Source organism: Catharus ustulatus, chromosome 13 (assembly GCF_009819885.2).
Source record: "Catharus ustulatus isolate bCatUst1 chromosome 13, bCatUst1.pri.v2, whole genome shotgun sequence".
Classification (NCBI taxonomy): domain Eukaryota; kingdom Metazoa; phylum Chordata; class Aves; order Passeriformes; family Turdidae; genus Catharus; species Catharus ustulatus.
The window spans coordinates 19956705-19979091 of record NC_046233.1 but is presented as its reverse complement, the minus strand read 5'-3'; the positions used below and the strand labels follow the sequence as shown (position 1 = coordinate 19979091).

Sequence of the window (22387 nt, the reverse complement as noted above, 5' to 3'; positions counted from 1 at the left end):
AATGTTTCCAGGGGACAATATGAAGTAATCAATCCAGGAACATATTTGTATTGATGGGACAAACCTCAGCCTTGCCCTCAGAGTTTTAGCATTCTGTTTCATGGGCTTTTTGTGAGTTTGTTTGCTAATTCTACTGGACAAGCATCAACTTAATGCATTTTCCCCAAATCCCTGACTGGTTGGAAAGGGCTTTCAAAACCACCTTGTTCCACGCCCCTGCCATGAGTTGGGACATCTCCTATGAGACCAGGGTGCTCAGTATTTCCTGCCAAGCCAGGAAATACTTCCAGGGAAGTTTTCAGGGCCAGGCTGGATGGGACCCTAAGAGTACATGAGTATTTTGGAGAGTATACAAAAAATTAAGATGCAATTTCAGGATAATTTGTCACCACTGACCCCATAGCCTTAGGCCTACCTTTACTTTCCCTGTATCAGTACAAGTGTTTGCAAGGCTATTCAGCAACACACATTAAACCAGTCTGATCCAGGACACAACTAATCCATGAATATATCATGGGATAGGACAGGATGGTGCTCCCTGAACGTGAGCACTAATTAATTTACTAGTTCTGCAGAAAACTTCATGTGACGTATTCAGTTTCTTTCAGATAAAAATTAGTATTTATTTGGCCCCCAGCTGGAAATCCCTTCAGCAGACTACTTAAACCAGCACCTTCTTAAAGCACAAAACCAACAGGTCAAACACACAATTCCTTTTTCTCTTTTATTGCTCCTGCCAATGTGATTACCTTTACACAGGCACATTGCTTTCCTAGATTAACAGCTATTTTATTAATCTGGAAGCAGTGTTTTGACCTCCACCCCTCCTCCTAAGGTAATCCAATTAACACACAGTTATTCTTTTCAGAAGTTTAACTTTTTTGTTTTCCAGATCTGTGTAAAGGTTACTTGGCAAGAATACATGCACAGGACGTTAAATGGAGACCAACCCACCACTAAAAGGTAATGCACATAGAACATAATACAGTACTTAGACATAATTTCAAATAAATACCCACATACAAATGTAGTAATTTTAAATGCAACAATATTTCTTATGAATCAATACTGTAACAGAAGATGGAAGTGTAAGTCCCCACGTCTAGGAATAATAATGTTTTTTCCAGCAAACAGAAATCTTTACTGCACTGTCAATATTAGTTCAATTTGTACTTTTATTGAGAAGTGGGGGGGCTCCCCTCCAGCAAGTATCAATTTAATCATCCACATTAGCCTCACCAAACCTGGCATGGCTTGTTGATGCACTTCTCTGTTTCTGTTTGCTGAAATCACAATTAGAGACAAACATGCAAAGGAGATCACATCTGAACACAGCGCCGTAGCTCCTGCCCCCCACCACCCACAGACAGCGACATTCCTGACGCATTCCCGGACTGATACCATAAATGTGGTCATACACTGCTCATCTGTTCAACATGAGTCCATTTGGTTCCCAAAGTGTAGTCAGGTTTGTTCAGGCTGTGATTTTGATTCTTTTCCCGTCTATACCCTTGTATTTGCAAGGATGTGCATGATGAAATATCATTGACTAACAGAATTTTTTACAATTTCTTGAATATATAAACTCTATAGTAAGCCTACCATTAAAAATGTGCGAAATGGGAGTTCACTTTGCACTTATTGCTCCACATCTTTAACAAATTCTAAACCAGCCATTCTATTCCTAAGTGACAGGACTTAGCCTATGCTACTCTAAGAGTCTCCCTTCAAATGATCAAAGGCACTACTGGCAATAATGAGTGACAGAAGGCGCTGACAGATAACACCCTATCACTGACCACTTTAGAATTTTTCTTTCTAAATGTACCATAATTTGGCACAATAAAATGAAAAAGTAACAAAACAATTCCAATTTGGAATTTAACTGGTATAGTTGTATAAAATTCTGTTAATCGATAATACTTCACCTTCCTAAAACCCAGGAATTCTGGAATTTATATGTAATACTACTTATTTAATATCTTTCAAGTGCCTATTACTGTTATAACCAGAGCAAAGTCAAGTTTTCTTCTTGTTACATTGAACTATTCCTAAGAATAATAATACGATATGAAAAAAACCCCAGAATTTGAATACCCTGGATTTCTTAATGAACATGGCAGTAAAAAAAAAAAAAAAAAAAAAAAATCAGTAATTTAAACATATAAAGCATAACATTTTAATAAAAAAAGATGCTGAAGCACAGCACATAGTTTAGCAGAGCTTCTGCTTTTTGCTGAAACTAATTTCTAATCACAATCTAGACCCTCCCCCCAAAATCTCTGCCACATGCTGATATATAATTCATAAGTCATAAGTTTCAAATTGGAGAGAGACTATGAGCACAAACCACTGCATTTATATAAACTCTTCTACATAAGGAATTAAAGAAGCTAAAGAAAAATATCCAAAGTGCACAGGTTTAGCAATCAGGTAAAAAATTAGCATCTGCAATGAAGTAAATTCCCCCATCCAACATTTGTAGGAGAGCACAGACTAATATGGTGAGCATTACATTTGAAGTAGGTTTCTTCAGCACTTGTAAGGTTTCTTACTGCAGCAGCACTTATAGGTAAAGCTTGTTTGTTTTATAGCTTCAGACAGAAAGGGAAGGTTTCAGGTAGTATATAGGAAAAGGTGTTTTCAAAAGTTAGGATCAGGTCAGTGGTTTCCATTCTGTGTGCAATGGGCTACCACTTTGAACCAGAGTCAGGAGGGCTAAGAAATGCTGTTGCACTGTTGGAAGGGCCTTCTCCAGGGACTACTCTACAGCTGAAAAATGGAAAAATAAAATAGTATTAGGAAAAAAAAAAAAAAAAATCAGTGTTTATTTCTCAATCAACTGAAAACGTAACCCCATCCATGTGCTGCACAGGCAGGTTAGTTGGCTGAGGGTCTGTTAGCTAGCATGGGAAACAGCAGCCACTCCAGCTCGCAGATGCCTTCCCACTGAGTGAACAAGGCTTTGTGGGCTCAGCCTGGAAGCAACAGCTTTGCAGGAAGAAGGATTCTTACAAGTACTGAATAAAGCTTTGCTCTTCAAGCATAAGTTAAAAGCAGTGAGTGTGCAAGAAATGTTTTCAGTGAAGCTTTAGGTTCTCCAGAAACATGCAGGTCAGTTTATCATGCAGGCCTATGCAGAGAATCATTCAGAAGAGCCTGCTTGCAGAGGTAGGTGATGGCTTAAGGAATTTTCCATGCTTCACCCCAACCCATTGAGATTAATATGAAAGACTTACAGCAAGTGAACATCAAGAAATTGTTAATCAAAAATTAAGACTCAGTCTTAAATATTACCCAAAAATACAAAAGGCAGGATCAAGACACTTTACACTATTCCTCAGTTCTTTTTCTGACAGGATAAACCCTAATGGTGATAGACTCAAACAGCAGTCAGGTTGGCTCTCAGGGTGTTTTAATTATTTGCAGAAATGACTGAAGATCACTAAGGCTATTGGGTTAATAGCAAAATTTCTCATACTCAGAAATGAAAGAATGAGCCAAACCTGAAAGCAATAGTGACTGTCTGGTAGCACCAGAATTATTACAGAAAATTCCAACTAACTTGGAAAAAAACCCTAACGACGCATTAAATTACTTACTCCAGTTTACCTTTTTGCCATAAGTATTTCACTAAAGTACTGTCCCTAGAGACAGGGAAGCAGTGAAAACTGTGTTAAAGCTCCCTACTATGGTAGGAGCAGAATTGTTACTGAGCCTATTAGAGCAGAGAAAATTAGCACTCAAAAGCCTGCTTTCACCATGTATTTTTAAATTGTACTTATTGTAGGAATGAGAAGAATAAAGGCCTTTTGGAAGATTGTGCAGCAAAGAGAAAAGCAGGATTGAAAATTATAAAAGATGTCTCTTCTAAAATATCAAGCCTGCTATTTAGCAATATTAAAGCTCAAATTCAGGAGAATTCAGTATTTTCTAGAGATACACGACCTAGTTTCTAAAACCAGAATTGAAACTTGTTTAAACCCCAAGCAGTCATGTTTTAGTAACGTATTAGAATTGAATCACTTGAAGTTTTTTTCTTCCTCTCAAGATCAATAAATGCAATTCTGGCTCTGGGCTGCAGCATTTCCATGGTTCCCAGCTTTGTAGCAAAGTTCCATTTGTTTAAAATCTCACTGTATTAATTCAGAAGACTTCACCCCAACATGCCTAAAAATATCTGGGAAGCCGAAATCTCCTATGGTTTCCCCTCAGAAGGAACCAGCCTTGCTCTTATTAGCTTCTGTCAGCACTGGGATATCTCCTGAGCGTGCACGGGTAGCGCACAGAGCAAGCTGAGCATCAACAGGGACAAACGGGCAGGGGAGCACAACCACAGCACAGGGTCAGAATGGCTTTGGGAACCACGCTAACAAGCACTCACGGCAAAGGCTCACCTTTCTTTTAGTAACACTACAGGCATACAGAAGTACAAAATGAACAGGGCTTTACATTAAAATAAAGTCTGAGGCTAGGCACTTCAAACTCCAGGTTAAGCAAAGAACTGTGCCTTTCAGTGCTCCACAAGTCTTCCACAATTTTAGAAGCAACATTTTCAATCTTTTTCTCTTATGTAGGCACCAATTAGAAAGTACACTTTTATACTATCAAATGTATTGTAATTAAGTGGGTATAAAGGCCCCTTAAAAGTTCAATATCAGACAAAGGTTTATTTATTTTTAATGATTAGAATGTGCACTAAGCTACTTCATAAATCATTATTAGCTGGATGATCTGGATCAATTTCCTGTGCCTCTAATGTAGAGCCCTGTGAAACACATGGCTTGCATATGGAATGCAGTATCTTCCATGTACTTAAAAAAATGATCAGAGCTCTGAAAGACTATCTATTTAGGTTAATACTGAGAGCTGAGAAAAACTGTTTGTGACCAACAATGCTAGACCATAGTCACATTAATTCTACACATACAAAATGTGTGGCTACTTTCCTGTAAAGCGTATCTCAGATGGGCTCTTTTCAAAGTGTTATGCTTGCAAGGAGCAACATAAGACCACACAGATCCTTTCAGGACATAATTTCTTAAAGAGGAACTGTCTAGCAAACAGAATCCCAATTCTTAACATTTTAAATTTTGTATCAGATGTAGTTAATATTGCATATTTTTAATATAAATGTGCAAGTTTCTTCTGATTATCCCACTGAAAAGAGGGATGCAGAGCGTAAATAATGTACCAAGTTTTCTTCTAGTTTTTATAGCCTATAAAAGCTTTACAACCTTGGTTAGTGGTGATATAACAGCAAGTATTTAACATCTGCTACAATAGGCAAATTAAGTTTGACTCCAGTTTCCAAACGCCCTGCATTCCCAAGACCTAACTCTAATTTTAACCTTTGCTTTTCACCACTTAAGCCACAGTAACAAGGAAGGTTCTCTGTTTGTTTCTGCCTATGAAAGCATTTATTGATACATGTTGCAACCCTGGAGAAAGGATCACATTTGTGCTATACAAACTACAGTAAGTAACACCAGATATATACTTTATCAGGCGTACTCTTAACACTTACCATAAACAGCAAACCCCAGACATGTTAATTGTGGAAAAAACTAATTGCTTTCCACTATTAACTTGTTAATAGCATCCCCATACTTATGCATTAGTTACAGTTAAGAACACTGTAATACAATCTGTATTACCTGGTTCAACAACATACTAGTACGAGTCAACTCACTGTGACGTTAGATAGTGGGGATTTACGCTGACAGTTACAGCATAAAATAAGATGCAGAATATGGTTTTTCTAGACATGGGTTCTAATCACAATAAATTTTGTATTTCTCACTACAAAACACCTGGTTGTTCAGGACAGATCCTTCAGACCTGTCTCCACAGGACCGAATGTGACTTACACTGGGATTACTGCCCTTGGCTTTGGAGGCAGACTTTGTGCGCACCCTTTTGGACTGCTCATGGTCCAGTTCCAAATGTTCCAGGCGCTGAGTCAAGGCCAGTTTCTGTTGGATAGCCATCCGAAGCAAGGAGTTCAGAGTCTTCTTCTCATCCTCAGCTGCTGCAAGTTGCCGCTGCATTTCATCCAGCTGTGTGACATATTCATCGCATCTGCAATGACATACATCAATCTTTAGCAATTCTGGTTCCATTATAAACACATTCCAATATAAACCCTTGTGTCCAGCATATAAAGCAATGATAGCTTTGCAGCTCCTTACACACACACACACGCTCTTAAACAAGAACTACAACTAAACTTGTAGAAAACCACAACTACGTCTTACTGGGGTTCTTAAAATCCTATACTCAGCACTTCATGCTTGTGCCTTTCAAGATGCTGTATAGTAACAGCCTCCTTGGAGAGCACAAGTGTGGAGCTCGATAGAACTGTACTCATGTCTGAATGTCGATGAGATATCCTCCCACAGCAAGTAGACCTCATGCAGTCATATTACTTTTGTCTCTGCTTACAGAGATCACAGTGGTTCTAAGCTTCAGGTTGGAAAGGGTCTGAGGGCAGCAACACGAGCATTGTGAAATGGCCACCTGAATTGCGCCATTTGTTACTTTACACAAAGTCCAAGGAACAAATCTCCACTGGTGACTGAACAGCAAAACCAAGCATCTTTCAGAGTTCTACTTTAATCTACTCCAATTATATGATAAATAGTAGCTGTCTTCTCAATAGCAAGAGGTCTTTATTTAATTGTTCTCACCATCAAAATCAATTTTAAAACAATTAAAGGAACTGAGTAAGTCGGAAGGCTGTTGTAAAGCTGTCTGAATGCCTCAAGGTGTTCCATCTACAGTCATTGTCTCTGAGCCTGGAAGTTGCTTAACTTGCACCATGAACAACTTTAAAAATTAAAGTCTACATGTACGTGCATATTTACTGCACAGAGACAACATTTATGCATATGGATAGAGAAGTAAATATTCATAGGTACCAGCTGGAATTTACCATCTGCAAAATACAGCTTCTTCATAAAAACAAAAATATCAGCAGTGAAATGTCTGTAAATTTTGAAATGGAAAACCCCCTGACTTTATGGGAAATTTATCATTAGGTAATATAAAGCAGACTGGCAAAAACCCACCACAAAACAAAACCACATTGATATGCAGATTCATCAGCTGTGCTTATACTATCAATCCTCAAATTCTACTCTCTTAGACTTTAAATAGCAGGATTAAGCCTATATTCCTAGTTAGATTTGTTTGGGAATAGAAACAGGACAAAGAAAAAAACCCCAGATTTTAATTTTTGAATACACAGAGAGATTAAACAGTAACTCAGAAATATAAATATAAAACTGCATGAACTATAACTGTACTGCAGCTTTAAGGACCAGGAAGTTGGGGTGAATTTGGGGCCCCCACATGCACAGGAATCCGTCCCCTTGCATCTCTGGGTATCCTGCTCCAGAGTTCCTCACAGTCTTTCCTACACTGTGAAGCCCAGGAGAAACCAGTATGTGAGGGATCTTTCTTTGAAAAAAAAAACAAACCCAGGAACCTTAAACTTGTTGGAAAACCAACACCTGCCCTTCTCAGTATGGTTAGATGGACCTACACCAACTGCTACACTCCAAGGAGTGGAAGCCAGACTCAGGGCCATTAACCCATTTTAGCTTTAGAGATGAACAGAGATTGAAATAGCCCTAGGAAGTCTGAAAATACTAAAATAATCTTGAAAGCGTAAGAGTCCTCCCCTCTGAGGGAAGGCATCACCAGCTCCAGGAGGAGGATGTGGTCACAAAACTGAACAGTTCCCAGCATCCTACAGACCCTGTGCCCTGCTGCTCCAGGGTGTCAGAGGTGTTTTCTTCCCCTGGGGGTAGGAGCAAGAAAAAGGCTAAAGATTTCTGGAAGATCAGAGAGGTTGTGGGGTTTACCCCCAGCTTTCAAACACACTCATGACATCTGAGGTGAAAAGCAAGGTCTGGTTATATCAGAAGTGACCTTTCTGCTTTCTTTTCTGTGCACACCTCAAACCTGATTCCTCTAAAGCTCCACTACCGCAAACCACAGAGATGTCCAGAAAAGCCTTACCAATTCCTTCAGGACTGGAGTATGATTGCTTCAGCAAAATATGATCTGGCACTGGAGTGACTTCTCCCTGTTGCCCTTGTTTCATGCTCAGTATTATTCTTCCAAAAGATTTGGGCAACGTAAAAATGCAGGGAGGTTCCCTCCTGCCCTTTTCCAGCTTCCTTCTTGTGAATCAAAACATATCCACATTTTTATACGGAACACTAAGTTAATGTAGCCCCAAAACTTTCAGCTCAGTGAAACAGCATCAAGATTGCTGTTGTCTTGGTTTGACATGCAGCAGAGGAATGTTTATCCAGGCCAGCCAAAGCACGGAAGGCAGATCTCTTCACCCCCATCCCATTTGGAACAAAAAGAGATATGGAAAACAAAACCATTGCAGTAAAGCAGAGCAGGGACTTCCCACACCGTCTTACTCGTGTTCTGGTATCACTCCTGCCTCTTGACCAAGCACAGCCAGTTGTGCCAAAGTCAATGGCTGACTGGTGAGACAGATGCCTGGCACAGTCTAGAAAGCAGTGAAGTCTTTCCCATGTGAGCCAAGCTGTAATTAAAGCCAGGATTTTGACTCCAAAAGATTATTGTAGCAAGACATTATCTCATAAAGCTTCCTGTCAGCACCAAATTTTACAACATCAACCGACTGTCCTTAGAAATTACAAGGTATTCACTATTTCAAATACCTAAAGTGGTTGCTTGGTTTTTTGTTTTCCATAGAATTCTATTCAGGGAGTTCTTCCTTTCTTCCCCACAAACGGGAAGTATTGTCAGCAGCATATATGCAGCATCTGCAGTTTTTAACTGTACCTGAGTCCCTGTTCCCCCCTACAGAAGAGACGACTGGGGAGAGGCAGAAGTGTTAACTACTCTGTCTGCATGCCATCCTGAATCCCTAATCTGCTTTCCTGATTCTTTAATCCAAAAGGAATCATATAGCCTCAAACTCAAAACTTATCCTGTTGCAAGCATGGCTGTCCCACGTCAAGGAACATCACACTGTACAAAGCAGAGCAATCGTTTACTGGAATAAAGGGGGTGAGAATTTCCTAGAAGTAGCTGCAGATGTTGCACCCACAGGTGGACTGGGATTTGCCCCACTTTCTTCCTTCATGCTGCTCACTGACTCTCAATTTAATTTTCTCAAAAAACCCGAAATCAGAGCCGAGCAATGTTGCCTCCCTAACCATCTAGGATGACACAGGCTCTCTCAATCTGCTTTAGCTGGCAGCAGCAGCTCTGGCAGCATATCTTTCTGTTCTATATATTTTTACTGCTTTGTTTGACAGAACAATAAAGGCTCCTTCCCTTTTACAATTCCATTTGTCATGTGCTAGGCTACTTCCCAGTTATATATTCAGTACAATCAGAATAGAAGATGTCTTTCTCTTAAAAACACCTTTGAAAGAAAATAATTTAGCTTTCACACTTTTAGGAGGAATATGATATTAGTATAAGCCTGTTGTACTTTCACGCATTTACAGCTTTAAGTAGATAGTGAACACAAGGCTTTGATGCTGCCCATTTTCTTACTACTGGTAATTAACAACAAAAAAAGAGGTTTAAGGGAACAACTAGATTTTTAAAAACAACACTAGCTATAGACAAATATCTGGTGTTGTATATACACAGAGAAAATAAATATCCTGAGTGTTAATTATAATGATGACAAATAAAAACTAATTCTTCTGAAACGCTCTGAAGCCAAATTATTGAAAAACATAACTTGGCATTTTCCAAAGCTGCATAACACTGCTTCCCACAAACACTGATTTGGCCTTAGTTCTACAGATCAGTTTATGTAAGGGTCAGCATGTAATAGTTTTAATACCATTTATAGGTAAATCCACTAGTAAATCAAGCTCTACTCCAGAAAAAAAAAAGTGATGTAACCAAATGCACCTGGGCATACCCATATTTTTTCCCCTCTTCCCTGCAATCAGTGAGTACCATGTGACAACTTCCAAAGAAACAAGACAGGTGATTCAACAGTGACTGAAGGAGGCACTAGACAGAAGCATTAACTACTTCTACCTTGAGAGATTGTCAACCCACTATGGAAATTCAAATATGCAGGATTAAAATCATAATTTCTCATCTTTATTAAAAACTGGGAAATGTATTAGCAGAGACACAGTTAAAATTAGATGTAAATGAGCACTGACTGCATTCAGCTGTAAGAGATCAGATACCTGCTGTTTCTAACTCAATCTTTATATTAGAAATTAATACTAAAGATAGATTTTTAACACCCTCCCTCAGCTTTTCCTTACCCCAGGATCTAATTCCAATCTCTTCAGCTTTCTCCACCCCACACTACCCAAGCTATGCATGTGCTTTGCTTACAAGCAGTGACACTTTATATGACTATCAAACAAAACCAGGATTTGTCAATCTAAAACACCATGGAGACAACCGTGGCTGCAGTAATCTCTGATATTTTAAAGTAACTCACTTTCCACTTTGATTAAAACCAAAAGGACAGACAAACTGCCAAACAAGACCTGGCACAGTATACTGTGAGGAACTCTCTGCACTACTAGTATTTTACAGGAATGCATCCTTCGGTTCAATCTCCTTAGCAGCAGTGTTCACATGGGAAGGTGGTGTGGAAATAGACACTCCATAGACACTCCAATAGACACTCCAACAAATCCTCGAAGAATACTGTTACAACCCAGGTCCAGGGCCTATCTACAGGAGGCACCTTTACCAAGGTTGAATCTCAACCTATGCAGCATTACATTTTAGTTCTCAGAGAGAACAAAAGTATGTATTCTATCACCATCTGTTGAAACCAGGTGGGACAGTGTTCCATATCTTCTCCACAACCCATCCTTCCTCCAGGGAGGTGTCTTCTGTTAATGGGCCATTGAGTCCCAATGCATGACTGATAAAATCACATCATCCCATTGGGAGATTTTCCACCCAGAGGGAGGAGCCAAGAATTTCCTACCTAGATAAAATCTGAGATTTGGAACATCAGAGCAGCCTTTTTCAACTGGATTGCAGAGGAACACTGTACCCTTCTACAGGACCAGTGCTTCAACAGAACCCCATCTGGCACTCCAGGGAGCCAGCATTTAATCAGACTGTTAGCAACACCCTGACTGACAGGGTGTCAAGCTGTATTCTGACTCTCTCGGTGCTCAGTTGTTTTGTATTACTGTATTTTTATTTCATTTTATTTTTAATTTTCCTAGTAAAGAACTGTTATTCCTATTCCCGTATCTTGCCTGAGAGCTCCTTAATTTCAAAATTTTAATAATTTGGAGGAAGGGGGTTTACATTTTCCATTTCAAGAGAGCTACAGCCATTCTTAGCAGACACCTGTGTTTCAAACCAAGACAGAAGCCCAGACTTTTTTTGACCCTAGATGCCTTTCACCACCTCTAGATCTAGCACCAGGAATAGGAGGTAAGTGCTGTTATTCCCATCTGGGAATCCCTTTCTGGAAATGCTCAAAGTAACACCTTCTGTGCCTGGGTCTTCTGAGCATTAATGAGGAACAGCTAAGGGAGCTGGGTTTATTTAGTCCTGACAAGAAGAAACTCAGGGGGGATCTCATCACTCTACAACTGCCTGAAAGGCTGGTAGTGAGGTGGGGCCAGTTCCTTCTGCTCTGCCTGCAGTGAGAGGATCACAGGAAATGGCCTTAAGCAGAAACAAGGGAGATTTAGAGTAGATATTAAAAAATGTTTTCACTGTTCAGGTGGCCAGACATTGGAATAGGTTTCCCAGGAAGGTAGTGGAGTCACCCTTCCTGGAGGTGTTCAAAAAGTATCTGGATCCAGTTCTGGGTGATGTGGGTTAGAGGTTAAGTGGCAGTGCTGGGCTGACAGCTGGACTTGATGATCTTAAAGATCTTTTCCAAACTTGATGATTAAGTGATTCCATGTGTCAACAGGGTTTTATGTCTGTTAACACCACAAAGCACAACTAAGACATAGAAGCAAGGTCCAAAGACAAAACAATCAAATCAGCTGACACAGGTCAATGAAATGACAGATACCAACTGTAGGATGGACAACCTAAGAGTACCAGGATGTTTGCAACAGCTTTACCTTTTTCTAGATCAAGGTAAAGCAGAGTTCCATCTTCAGCGTACAATAAATCTTGCATTGTTTAATGTCACTCCTTCTCAGAGCTAATGGCTTCAAGAATCATTAGCTCTGAGAATAGGTAATCTCCCAGCCAACTTGAATAAATTCTGCCACGACAGCTTTATGTTTTGTAGCAGCACACTATATCCACACATGCTCCTCATCAATAGGAGCATATCACAGACACACTGCAAGAAATGATCTTGGGGAAAAAACACTACTGCTCCACTCTCTGCAGGGGGAATGGGAAGGATGTTCAACTCTTCCCCACACAAGCAAGGAATTTAACTTTGTAGAGTTCATGATATTCTTTACCTTGTAGCAAACATAGCTCTAAGGGAAGAGAAGGTGGCAGCATCTTCTTTCAAAGCCTTCAGCTCATTTCGCAGCTTCATCATGGTCTCCGTAACCATTGCCTTCTCATTCTCATACTTGCTTTTTAAGTTGGCAAGGGCTACTTCTGCAGTCTGTTGGTTACCAGGGAGAACAGAAACATAACATTTAATGAAACTCTTCATCAAATGGCTGGCTAAAAGATTTTTAATCACTATTTACATAATGAAACATTTACTTTGTACTGGAATGTTAAACTTGTGGTCAACTTATCTTTTACAGATAAAATAAAATTTCATTTCTGAACAGTGGGAACAGACATAGCCGCCTCCTACTCCCATTAACCATGCAGCAGCAGCATCAAGGAAGTTACAGAACACAGATGTAGTGAAACCTATCTACTAGCAACACAAAGGAACAAAACAATCCACTTAGTATCTCAATACTTAAATGCATTTGTCAATCACTAGCACAGTTCTCTAAACCTTATAGCATTTTATCTATTTTACATTTGGGACATCTTTATTCAAATGTGCAAAAGAAAACTTAATGTGCTTATTTCATTCTTAAACAACACTATACTATTTTTTAAAATTCAATTTAACCATAGAGAAGAAGACAAAGCATATCATGTGCTGCTTAAATGGCAGTTATTTTCACCTACTGCTCTGCTAAAGTTACTGAATATCCAGTCCCTAAAGACTAATTTTTCCTTTCACCTTTGTTATTTTAACCACACTCTTATATCACATTCTCATATTGGAAGGCTTTTATTTTGCAGTTTGAGAGAGAACAATACTTAAATTTCAGAACTCTTTTAAAAGTAACTACTAGAATTCTTTCAAGTGGAAAAACAGGATTATCTCTTCATTTTAGGTGTCCTACATTAAATATAACCGGATCTAATTCAGACAAACAGTAGATTGAGGCTACTTTAACCTTAATGAAGTCTCAGGAGTACGTGAGAAACTGAAGTCAGTTATAGCCCCAGTGCTTGTCTTCTAAGTGGGACAGCTGGGTGCCTCAAATGGAACAGCCAGCTTCAGCCTCAGACTAGCCAAATACCAGCAACGAAAGCCCCACAGAGCTGAGGGAATGACAGAATGATCTCAAAGATAAATTCTCTTGTGTTTACGACCTAATTCCCTGACACTGTAACCTTCAAACCTCTAAGACATGGTTACCTGTTTGTTGGCTTTCAGCACAGTTCTCAGAGTTGCTATCTGTTCCCTCTTGGTGCTCAGCAAGGACTTCAGCTTCAGGATTTCTTCCATGAGAGCTTCCTTGTCTTTATCCACCACTGGCCCAAGTTCCTGAGTAGCAACGCGCTGCCTGGACAGCTCGGTTGTTCTGTCCACAGCAGCTTGCAGGTGTTTGATCTGATCCCGAATTATTGCAATCAAGTTGTAAATGTTCATCGGTTCCCTCCGAGGATCTGACACAGGGGATGGCAGAGATGACGCCAGGGATGGGCTGCTGTCACCACTTCCATTCTCTGCCTTTCCCAGCTCAATAGTTAACAGCCCTTTAGAAAGAAGAACGGGAGACCTTCTTCCCTTGGTCTCTGGACTACTGCGTCCACCTTTACCTTCCTTGTAGTAGTCCAGCATCACTCTGTTTGGAGTTTCATTGTTGCACATGCAGACGTGGTGGTACAAATTGGCCAGCTCTTCACTGAAGGTAACTAGTTCATCTTGGGCCACGCTGAGGCTGCCCTGTGTTTCTCCAGCAACATCACTGACTTTCTTCAGCTCCTTCTCCAGCCTGGCCATCTGTTCTCTATCATGCCTACTGGACTTTTCCAGTGAGGTGATCTTTTCAGTGAGAGCTTGGCTCTCAGTCTCGTATCTACTCTTCTCTTCCTCATACTTCGATTCACATTCTTCGTATTTTGCCTTCAAATTTTTGAGTTCTTCTTTCAGGTCAGTAATTTCCGCCACAGCCACTTTGTACTTGCACTCCAGGATCTCTGGCCCATTGATGTCAACTTCATAATAGTCTCCATCCTCATGGCTATCTCGGTCCTTTTCATTGTCAAGGGCTGACTGACGCTCCTTACTGGCCTGGAGCTTCTTCATGGCGTTCAGATTTTCAGTGAGCCTGCCAATTTTCTCATGCTGCTCTGAGAGGGCCCCCCGTGTATTTTCCAGCTGCTTCTGAGATTCCTGCAGTGTTGTTAACAAGTTAACCTTTTCTCTTTCCATCTGAAATGTAGGAACACAGACATCTATGTTAAAGGAACTGTACCACTTAAATGGTTTTAACTCTAAGAGACAGCAACTTAGCAAATGGTCCATATGGTTACAGAAATCCAATCACTTGTACATTATGGGAAAGGCTCTACAATGCATTCTAAAATTATCTCAAGTACAGTGTTCACTGCCAATTCCTTCTTATCTCCTCTTCAAAATGCACATATTTATTCTCTAGCTGGTGGTCTAATTGTGAAAACTTCCTTTCCACTATTGACAAGCTAAAGTTCATTGCTATCTTCTAAGTTATCGAGTAAATTCTAGAAAACACACAGTTACTCTATGGTGAAAGCTTGGAACTTCATGAAAAACTTAGAAATACCAAAACTATTTCAAGTTTCTCCTCTTAAATTTCTCATTTTTAAAAATTCTGACAGTTTTTTCCAAAAGGGCTTTTCTTACAGAAGATAATTTAAAACATGCTTGACAAAATACTAGCAGGAAACAGAAATGTGCACCTTGTTCTAAACTCTCCAACCTCCTAATTGCACAAATATACCACAGAAATGCTTGGTGCTGATTAGGACTTCATGCTCTTTGAATTAATTACAGAAAATGTAAGTACAAAACTCCTTTTGATGAAGATGATTGGAGTAGCTTTCAATTTTGAAACAAATCACTATTGCTCTTGCTAGTGACAAGGAGATGCTTTAGAACTTCCCACCAAGGAAAGGACATGACTGCTAATGCCATTGCACTAAAAAAAAAAAGAAGGAAGAAAGAAGAGGAAAGAAAGAAGAGGAAAGAAAGAAAAAAGAAGAAGCTGTGTTTTTTCACTGACATTTAGCACCCTCAAATTCTAAATCAATCGAAGCCCTTAAAAAAACACTACAAACAGTACCATGTGAGATACCGAAAAGACTGAAATTACATTCCAAGCAAACCTTAGGAGCTATTTTGAAGCACACAGCTCCTTAGGAAACCCATTTACCTGCACAAGCTGCTGTTTCAGCTTCTGGATTTCAGAAATGTTTAATTCACTCAGAAGATCTGAAACCAGACTGGGGGCTGGAGGGAAGCTTTCATTTTTCTTGGGTGTTGAAGTACTGTTCTTGCCATTGCTGAGTTTGCTGAGACAGTTTTGCTCAAATCCATTAATGATTTCATCATTATTGGGCTCTGTGGCTTCATCACTGAACTTCAGCCCATCCAAAGAGATGTTTAAGTGGCTGTTGTACATGGAATCATTGATGTTCATGTAGTGAGACAGCTCCTTCCGAAGGTTGTTCTTCTGCTCCCGTTCTGTCTTCAGTGTCTCCAAGGCCTCCTCAAGCTGGCGTTCAGAGATCTCCTTCAGCCGGATGGCATCTTCTAGCTGGCTATTGAGAAACTCAGTTTCCTCTTCCAGCCTTTTGATTTCATGTTTCAAGCCTTCAAACTCCACCTGGAGATATACAAATGGGGGGGAAAATCTCTAATGAAAATGTCTCCCTGCCAAGGTACGAAGTCATTTTCATTTTGAATGTTTGATGTTACTTAAATATTATAGTAATAGAACACTTTTTTTAGTTCTGGAGTCTAGTTTTAGCAGTATGACAGTAAACATGGCTTATGTAATTTACCTTCACAGAGACCACAGAATAAATTCACTAAGCAAACTGTCAAATGAGCTCATCTCTTCCAACTCGATCAGTACAAGTGGGAGATACAGTGTGCCTGATTACAGAAGCATCCCAAAACAGTCTTTTCTAGCACTGCATGCAAACATTTGTTTGATTAACAAATTCCTTAGCCAGCCCTCTCACAAAGTTAAGCTTCACATTTCCAAAACCCGGAAAGGTTTTGAAAAGGTGACAAAGGTACACTTTGACACTCTGCTTCACTGCCATTTGAATATACCACTGGGTTAAAACTGCTTTTATACATTCAAAATAAAATGCTTTAGCGTTTCTCTCATCATTTCAGCACATCTTTAAAGGGTTACAATTCAGACTCTACACTTGACACTCACATTGTTGAATTTGATGGCATGCTATCTATTATCTATTATCTAATATCTATCTATTATCTCTAAATGCTTCACTTTTTTAAACCTCTCTTGCACTGAAATAATGTACACAAACAACTCACATAAAATTTTTAATTACTTGGGGGAAGCAAGGAGGAAGCAAAAAAATATTTCTCCTCACCCTGAAAGAAAGGAACTCACTGCATATGATATGTCACATTATTTATTTTTTGCTAATTGCTAAATAAATTTTAGATGTCAACATGGATCAGCCTGGGAGTGCTGAACCACACCCAACGTACAAACCAGGAATCAAGCATATTAATTCAGTGTTGCCTGGGAAAACTTGACAGCTGCTTCTAGTTACATCAGTAACTAGAATTAAAAACTAGAATAATTACAAGTTCATGAAGTAGGATTAGGATAAGGTAGAAAATTAAATATTCCACTGCCATGAAAAGAACAAGCTCTTGGCTCTATATTCTTCCACTGAGATAAAATATTTCAGATTGTAGTCTATTTTCAAAGTTTCCAGAATAAAAATACAGCAGTCAATAACTATTAGCAAGTATAGAGATAGCATCTGAGGTTCAATTTGGCTCAGGCTAGAATGGCAGCATTCTCCAGTACTGTTATTCTAGAATGTGAACATGGAACTGGGAAACTTCGCCTGCTGGTCTGAAAATGATGAATGAGAAAAAAAATAGGTAAAACCCAAAAGTAACTAACTACATAAGTTTGATTTTACCAGTCCCCTCTCTCTTTCAGCCTGTTTCTAGAGCACAACAGCCCCTTTTGTCCCACTACAGGATGTCAGGGCACCTAAAACTGCAAAATTAGACCAAATATATGCAGATGAGAACAACCTGGAACCCCATTTTGGGGGTGAGGCCCAAAGTAATAAACACTAATACAGAGTTTCACTTGGACACAAATAAATACATTTGATATCCCACATATCTAGCTTGGCAGGGCAGCTTTTGCTCAGAACACTGAAGATGCTCTGCAGCAAATCCTAAAGAGATTTTACTATGTACTGACTACAACACATGGTATTGAGTTTTCTAAAGAACTTTAACTTTTTTGTAGAATTGAAGAACTGTAGAATCAGAGAATAGTGTGGGCAGGGAGGGACCTTAAAGTTCATCTCATTCCTCCTCCTGCCATGGGTAGGAACACCTTCCTCTAGACCAAGTTGCTCCAAGCTCTGTCCAACCTGGCCTTTAACATTTCCAGAGATGGGGCAGCTACAGCTGGTCTGGACAGCCTGTGACACAGCCTTACCACCCTCACAGCCAAAAATTTCTACATAATTAATTTCTACATCTATCCCTGCCCTCTGGCAGTGGGAAGCCATTCTCCCTTGTCCAAGGTACCTTTCCAGCTTTCTTGGTACCAGAAGGTCTCCCTGGAGCCTTCTCTTCTTCACGCTGAACACCCCCAGCTCTCTCAACCTGTCTTCAAAGTAGAGGGGCTCCAGCCCTCACAGCATCTTTGTTGTCTATGTCCTTCACTTTCCCAACTGAGCTTTATTTATGCAATGAGCCTGACAGCTACCTGAAGAATAAAAATAGCAAGTCCCACACTGATACATGAAGATAAGTGAACCATGCCAAAGACCACATCTAATCCAATTAGCTCCCCAAATGGCAAATCAGGTAAGTTCTTAAGAAGTTCCAAGAATGCAGTTTTCAAAAACTACAGAAATAGCTGGAACTGCACAATTACATATGACCTTTCAGACAAGCAGTTGCATAGATGTGACAGTGTAGAGTAACTGTAACAGCACCCCAAGTATATTGAAAGTAGCTAGAATAGAAGAGGAGCACAAAAATGGAGACAGAAGGCAAGGATTACAGTAGTTTCACGAATACAAGCCGCACCATTTTGACGAAAATTTTGTTCCCACACCGGAAATGCGGCTTATACGCAGGAGTGGCTAATATGTGAATAATTTTCTGACATTTACAACCTCAGAAGTGCCAGCCAGGGTGCCGAGCAGAACACCTGCTAGTAAAAGCCGGCATTTTGCAATTGTTACAAATTGTTACTCTGTTGCGCCGCAGGTGGAGCCTGGCTCCCTGCAGGCAGCACAGGGGGCGGGGAGAGAGGAGGGAGAGCTCTCTCCTTCCCTCCTCTGCTGCAGCCCAGGGGAGAGACGGGGGGGCCCGTGCTGCCATTGCCGCAGCCCAGGGAGGTGGCGGGGGCCCCGTGCCGCCATGGCTGCGTCTCGGGGAGGCGGCGGGGGGCTCTGTCCCCGCCCGCCTCCACCGCCACGGGAGCTGGGGGGGGCTCCGTCCCTGCCTGCCACCACGGGGCAGCGCCGGGCCAGGGTGACCGAGCCCAGTGGTAGCGGCGGCCGGCCCTGAGCGGCCCCGCCGGGCTCAGCCACCTGGCCCCGTCGGCAGCCCCGAGCAGGCTGAGCCTGCACAGCCCGAGCCGAGCCAGTAAACGCCCCGCCATGCCGCGGTTCTGTTACTAATTGGCAACTTTGTTGCACGCGAGTCCTCGCTGTGAACGACAGAGCGGCTTATACTCAGGTGCGGCTTATTTATGGACAAAAAACAAAATGTTTGCCAACACCCGGCGATGCGGCTTATACTCAGTGCGGCTTGTATTCATGAATTTATTGTAAGTAGCAATAAAAAGATATGTTTCAGAAAGACCCCCATTTGCAGGTGCTGTAGAAGGGGATGGATGGATGGAGGGCATTGTAAAGAGATACTGAAAAACTACTGTAGTAAAAGGACTAAATCAAGTAACAGAACAGAGTGACAGAGACTTTTCTTCCATCAGAGAAAGAGAAGGCAATGGAAGGACTTGGAAGTCAAAGTAGAAGCAATGAAGTATTATGACTGTGCATAAATAGAGTCAGAAAGGACAAGTCTTGGTGCTAAAATATAGAGCTTATAGTCTCAAAAGCAATACAAAGGTAGAAAATAAATAGTTGGATGTTCAAATGAGGCAAAACCATACTGTAACACAGGAATTAACTGGTGCTACCAAAGCAATGCTCACTGGTTTAAAAACTTGCCTGGCTTTGCTTCAGGACAGACACTTGTTTCTGGAGACAGATGTTTTCCTCTTCAAGTTCAGTATAGTCTTGCAGCAAACGTGCTTCTCGGAATTTATATTCCTTAATATCATCTCGCAGCCGGGCCCTTTGGATCTCCACATTCTGGTTGACCTAGAAAAACAAAACAACTCCCAATGATGGCAACTGGATCCGCTACAATCAAATTCCAAAATTTTATATATTTACATATTTTCATGTGCACTAATTAACTGAATTATATTGAAATAGGAACTCTTCACCCCCTGAAATTACAGAAAACCAAGTCATTTGCACAATAATTAGATTTTGTATTCCTGCTTTTCTTACAAGTGCTCACTGTTGACTCAGAAAAAAGTCAAGAAACAAGCATGGAAAGCAGCATTCACACCTGTGTTTCACTGATTGTTTCACTGATTGTAGTAACCAGCAAAAGTTTTCCAGACCAGAAGTCAGTGCCCAAATCTGTTTTCACTTTAAAAACAAGGGCCTTTTCACAAGAGAAAGACAAATTCAGATGACTCCAGATGTTCTTATTTGCTGCTGCTTTTCAACAGACATTTTCTTCATAATCAGAGCAATAAGTTGAAAATATAATACAATCAATCCTTTTGGAGAGAGACAAAGAGTTAAAACTCATGAAATCTAAGATCTCAGGTAGAAAATAACAGAAACTAGTTGACATAAAATACTCCCTTCGCTCAGCCCCAAGACTTACGCAGGACTTAATGAAAAACTTCAAAGAAAACATTACCATTGTTTTGAAATAGGTAAGTAAAAAGCAATATATTGGTGTAGTATAATCTTGGGGTCTTTCATGAATATACACAGACAATTGAATAAATCAAGCTGGAACATATACAGCTATAGTAATGGCTCACGGTACTTAGTTTGTATGTTTTCCAATATTATTTTCCTTCAAACAACTTATAGAAAGTGAAAGGTATGTTCTAAAACATTCACAGAATTAGCTTCAGATATAGGCAAACGTGGAATACAGTTGCTTAGCAAAATAGTATTTTTGCAGCCATACCCATGATGCAATAGGGTGGTTTTCCATTCGAATTCAAAACTCCTGCTAGCTGCTGACAGAGGCAGCCTGTCACTTCAGCTGGCGTATCAGACCTGCTGCCTGATGTCATCTGTCCTGCAGCCCAGCCAAGCAAGCTTCAGCCTCAGACCCACAAACTCAGATATCCTCCAAGTTCTCCATTCGCGGCCAGACATAGGCATGTCAGTGATGACTATATACAGTCTCAGCCCTTGAGAGCATGCAGCAGAGGTCCACTGAGTGACCACACGGGTACCAACAGGCACACACAGTACGCTGACATAAGGGAAATATTTGCAGCTGGAGCACGTATCAAGACTTGAATCTGGCATGTTCTGAACACAAATGCTCAATCACCTGCAACTGTTAAGACTAATAAATTTAAATTACAATTCCCTCACACATCAGGTAAAGATTAGACTATATAAAATTGTCTGCTTGTGTTTTAGCCACAAGGAGAGCATAACTTCACAGTACACCAAGAAATCAAAACTGCTGCAATCAGACACTACAGTACACCAACGCAAATCACAAGTTGTTATATCCCATATTCCATACCTAAGTAAGTGTTGTCTCTCTATCTTTGTATAAATCCAGGGCCACAGGGATAGCTGAGGGCTGACAAGAATTCACATTTCTATGTCTGCTTAAAAGTGACTGGTATGTGGCAGTATCTGGAAAGAAAGAATCGCCTCCAGTTGCAGTGATACTGGAAGAAAACTGAAAATCTGCCGCTCAGCGCACTTTGAGAAGTGACCAGAATCCTTCACAGACACCGTGCTACCTCTGGAGTGGGCAGCTTTTCCATTAAGCTAGTCTTAAAGGCTGGGAAATAGGGTTGTGTCTGCATTTCTAGGAACTGCTTCCCTGTCTAAAGACAAGGCTTGATTCCAAGTCTGTTCCACAAAGTTAAAAGAGAAGTTGACTGGACTGTTTGATCACTTGTGACCACTTGTACCGCAAATCTCTGTCATACTCCAACAAGAAGCACCAGTGAATTCCCACATCTCCAGAGAAGTAACATTTCCTCATAGATTTTACTACCAAATATTATCCACATATTAGTTACTACGTCCTAAAGAAATTATATGAGACACTTGCAACTAAGGTCACATGGAGTAAGTTGAGATTCAGATGTGGGCTCTTGGACAACCTTTCCTCCTGGCAGGGGAGGCCAGTTGAGTAGCTTAGGACAAGACAAGACTAGTCCTCAGTGCTTCAAAGAAAGGTGCAAGAAAGCTCAGGAGTAATAACTGATGATAGTTTTATCCATCCATCTGTAGCTTACAGTTTCTCTAGTTTTACTAGTCTGAATTTAAGCAATGGTTTGAGCTTTCAAAACAGTAATTTCTGCACTCATGCCACAAAGACTTATGCTGAGCTACAGATTTTGTAGTAATTAAACTCTTTAAGTAACTTTTCAGCAATTATTTCCCTTTGAAAATATGTGGTTTCAATAATAAAACAATAAAAGGTCAATGCTATTATGTTAGGCAACCTACACAAATGTAAAAGCTACCACTTCATGACAGAAAACACAAGACTATAACCTTTACTATTTCTCTCTTTGTGCAGTTCAGTGTTTTGTTATAATCCCACACCTTCAGAAATTACAGGGGAAAAAGG

At 40.4% G+C, this 22387-nt stretch overlaps 1 protein-coding gene across 3 annotated transcripts in view; it reads right to left on the bottom strand.

The window, feature by feature from the left end:
• Positions 1-710: 710 nt before the first annotated feature.
• The window catches only part of BICD2 (BICD cargo adaptor 2), a 53231-nt gene continuing 31554 nt past the window's right edge, over positions 711-22387 (bottom strand). Inside the window, exons 3-8 of one of the 3 annotated variants that reach the window (XM_033071635.2) lie at positions 19693-19845; positions 15642-16094; positions 13643-14662; positions 12441-12592; positions 5814-6081; positions 711-2772 (exon numbers count right to left, since the gene is read on the bottom strand). In XM_033071635.2, the coding sequence (XP_032927526.1) occupies positions 2767-2772; positions 5814-6081; positions 12441-12592; positions 13643-14662; positions 15642-16094; positions 19693-19845 (2052 nt within the window). In that variant the 3' untranslated portion in view covers positions 711-2766. Of the gene's footprint in view, positions 2773-4434; positions 6082-12440; positions 12593-13642; positions 14663-15641; positions 16095-19692; positions 19846-22387 lie in introns of those variants that run through there. The other 2 variants (XM_033071636.2, XM_033071634.2) reach the window with 2 other exon arrangements.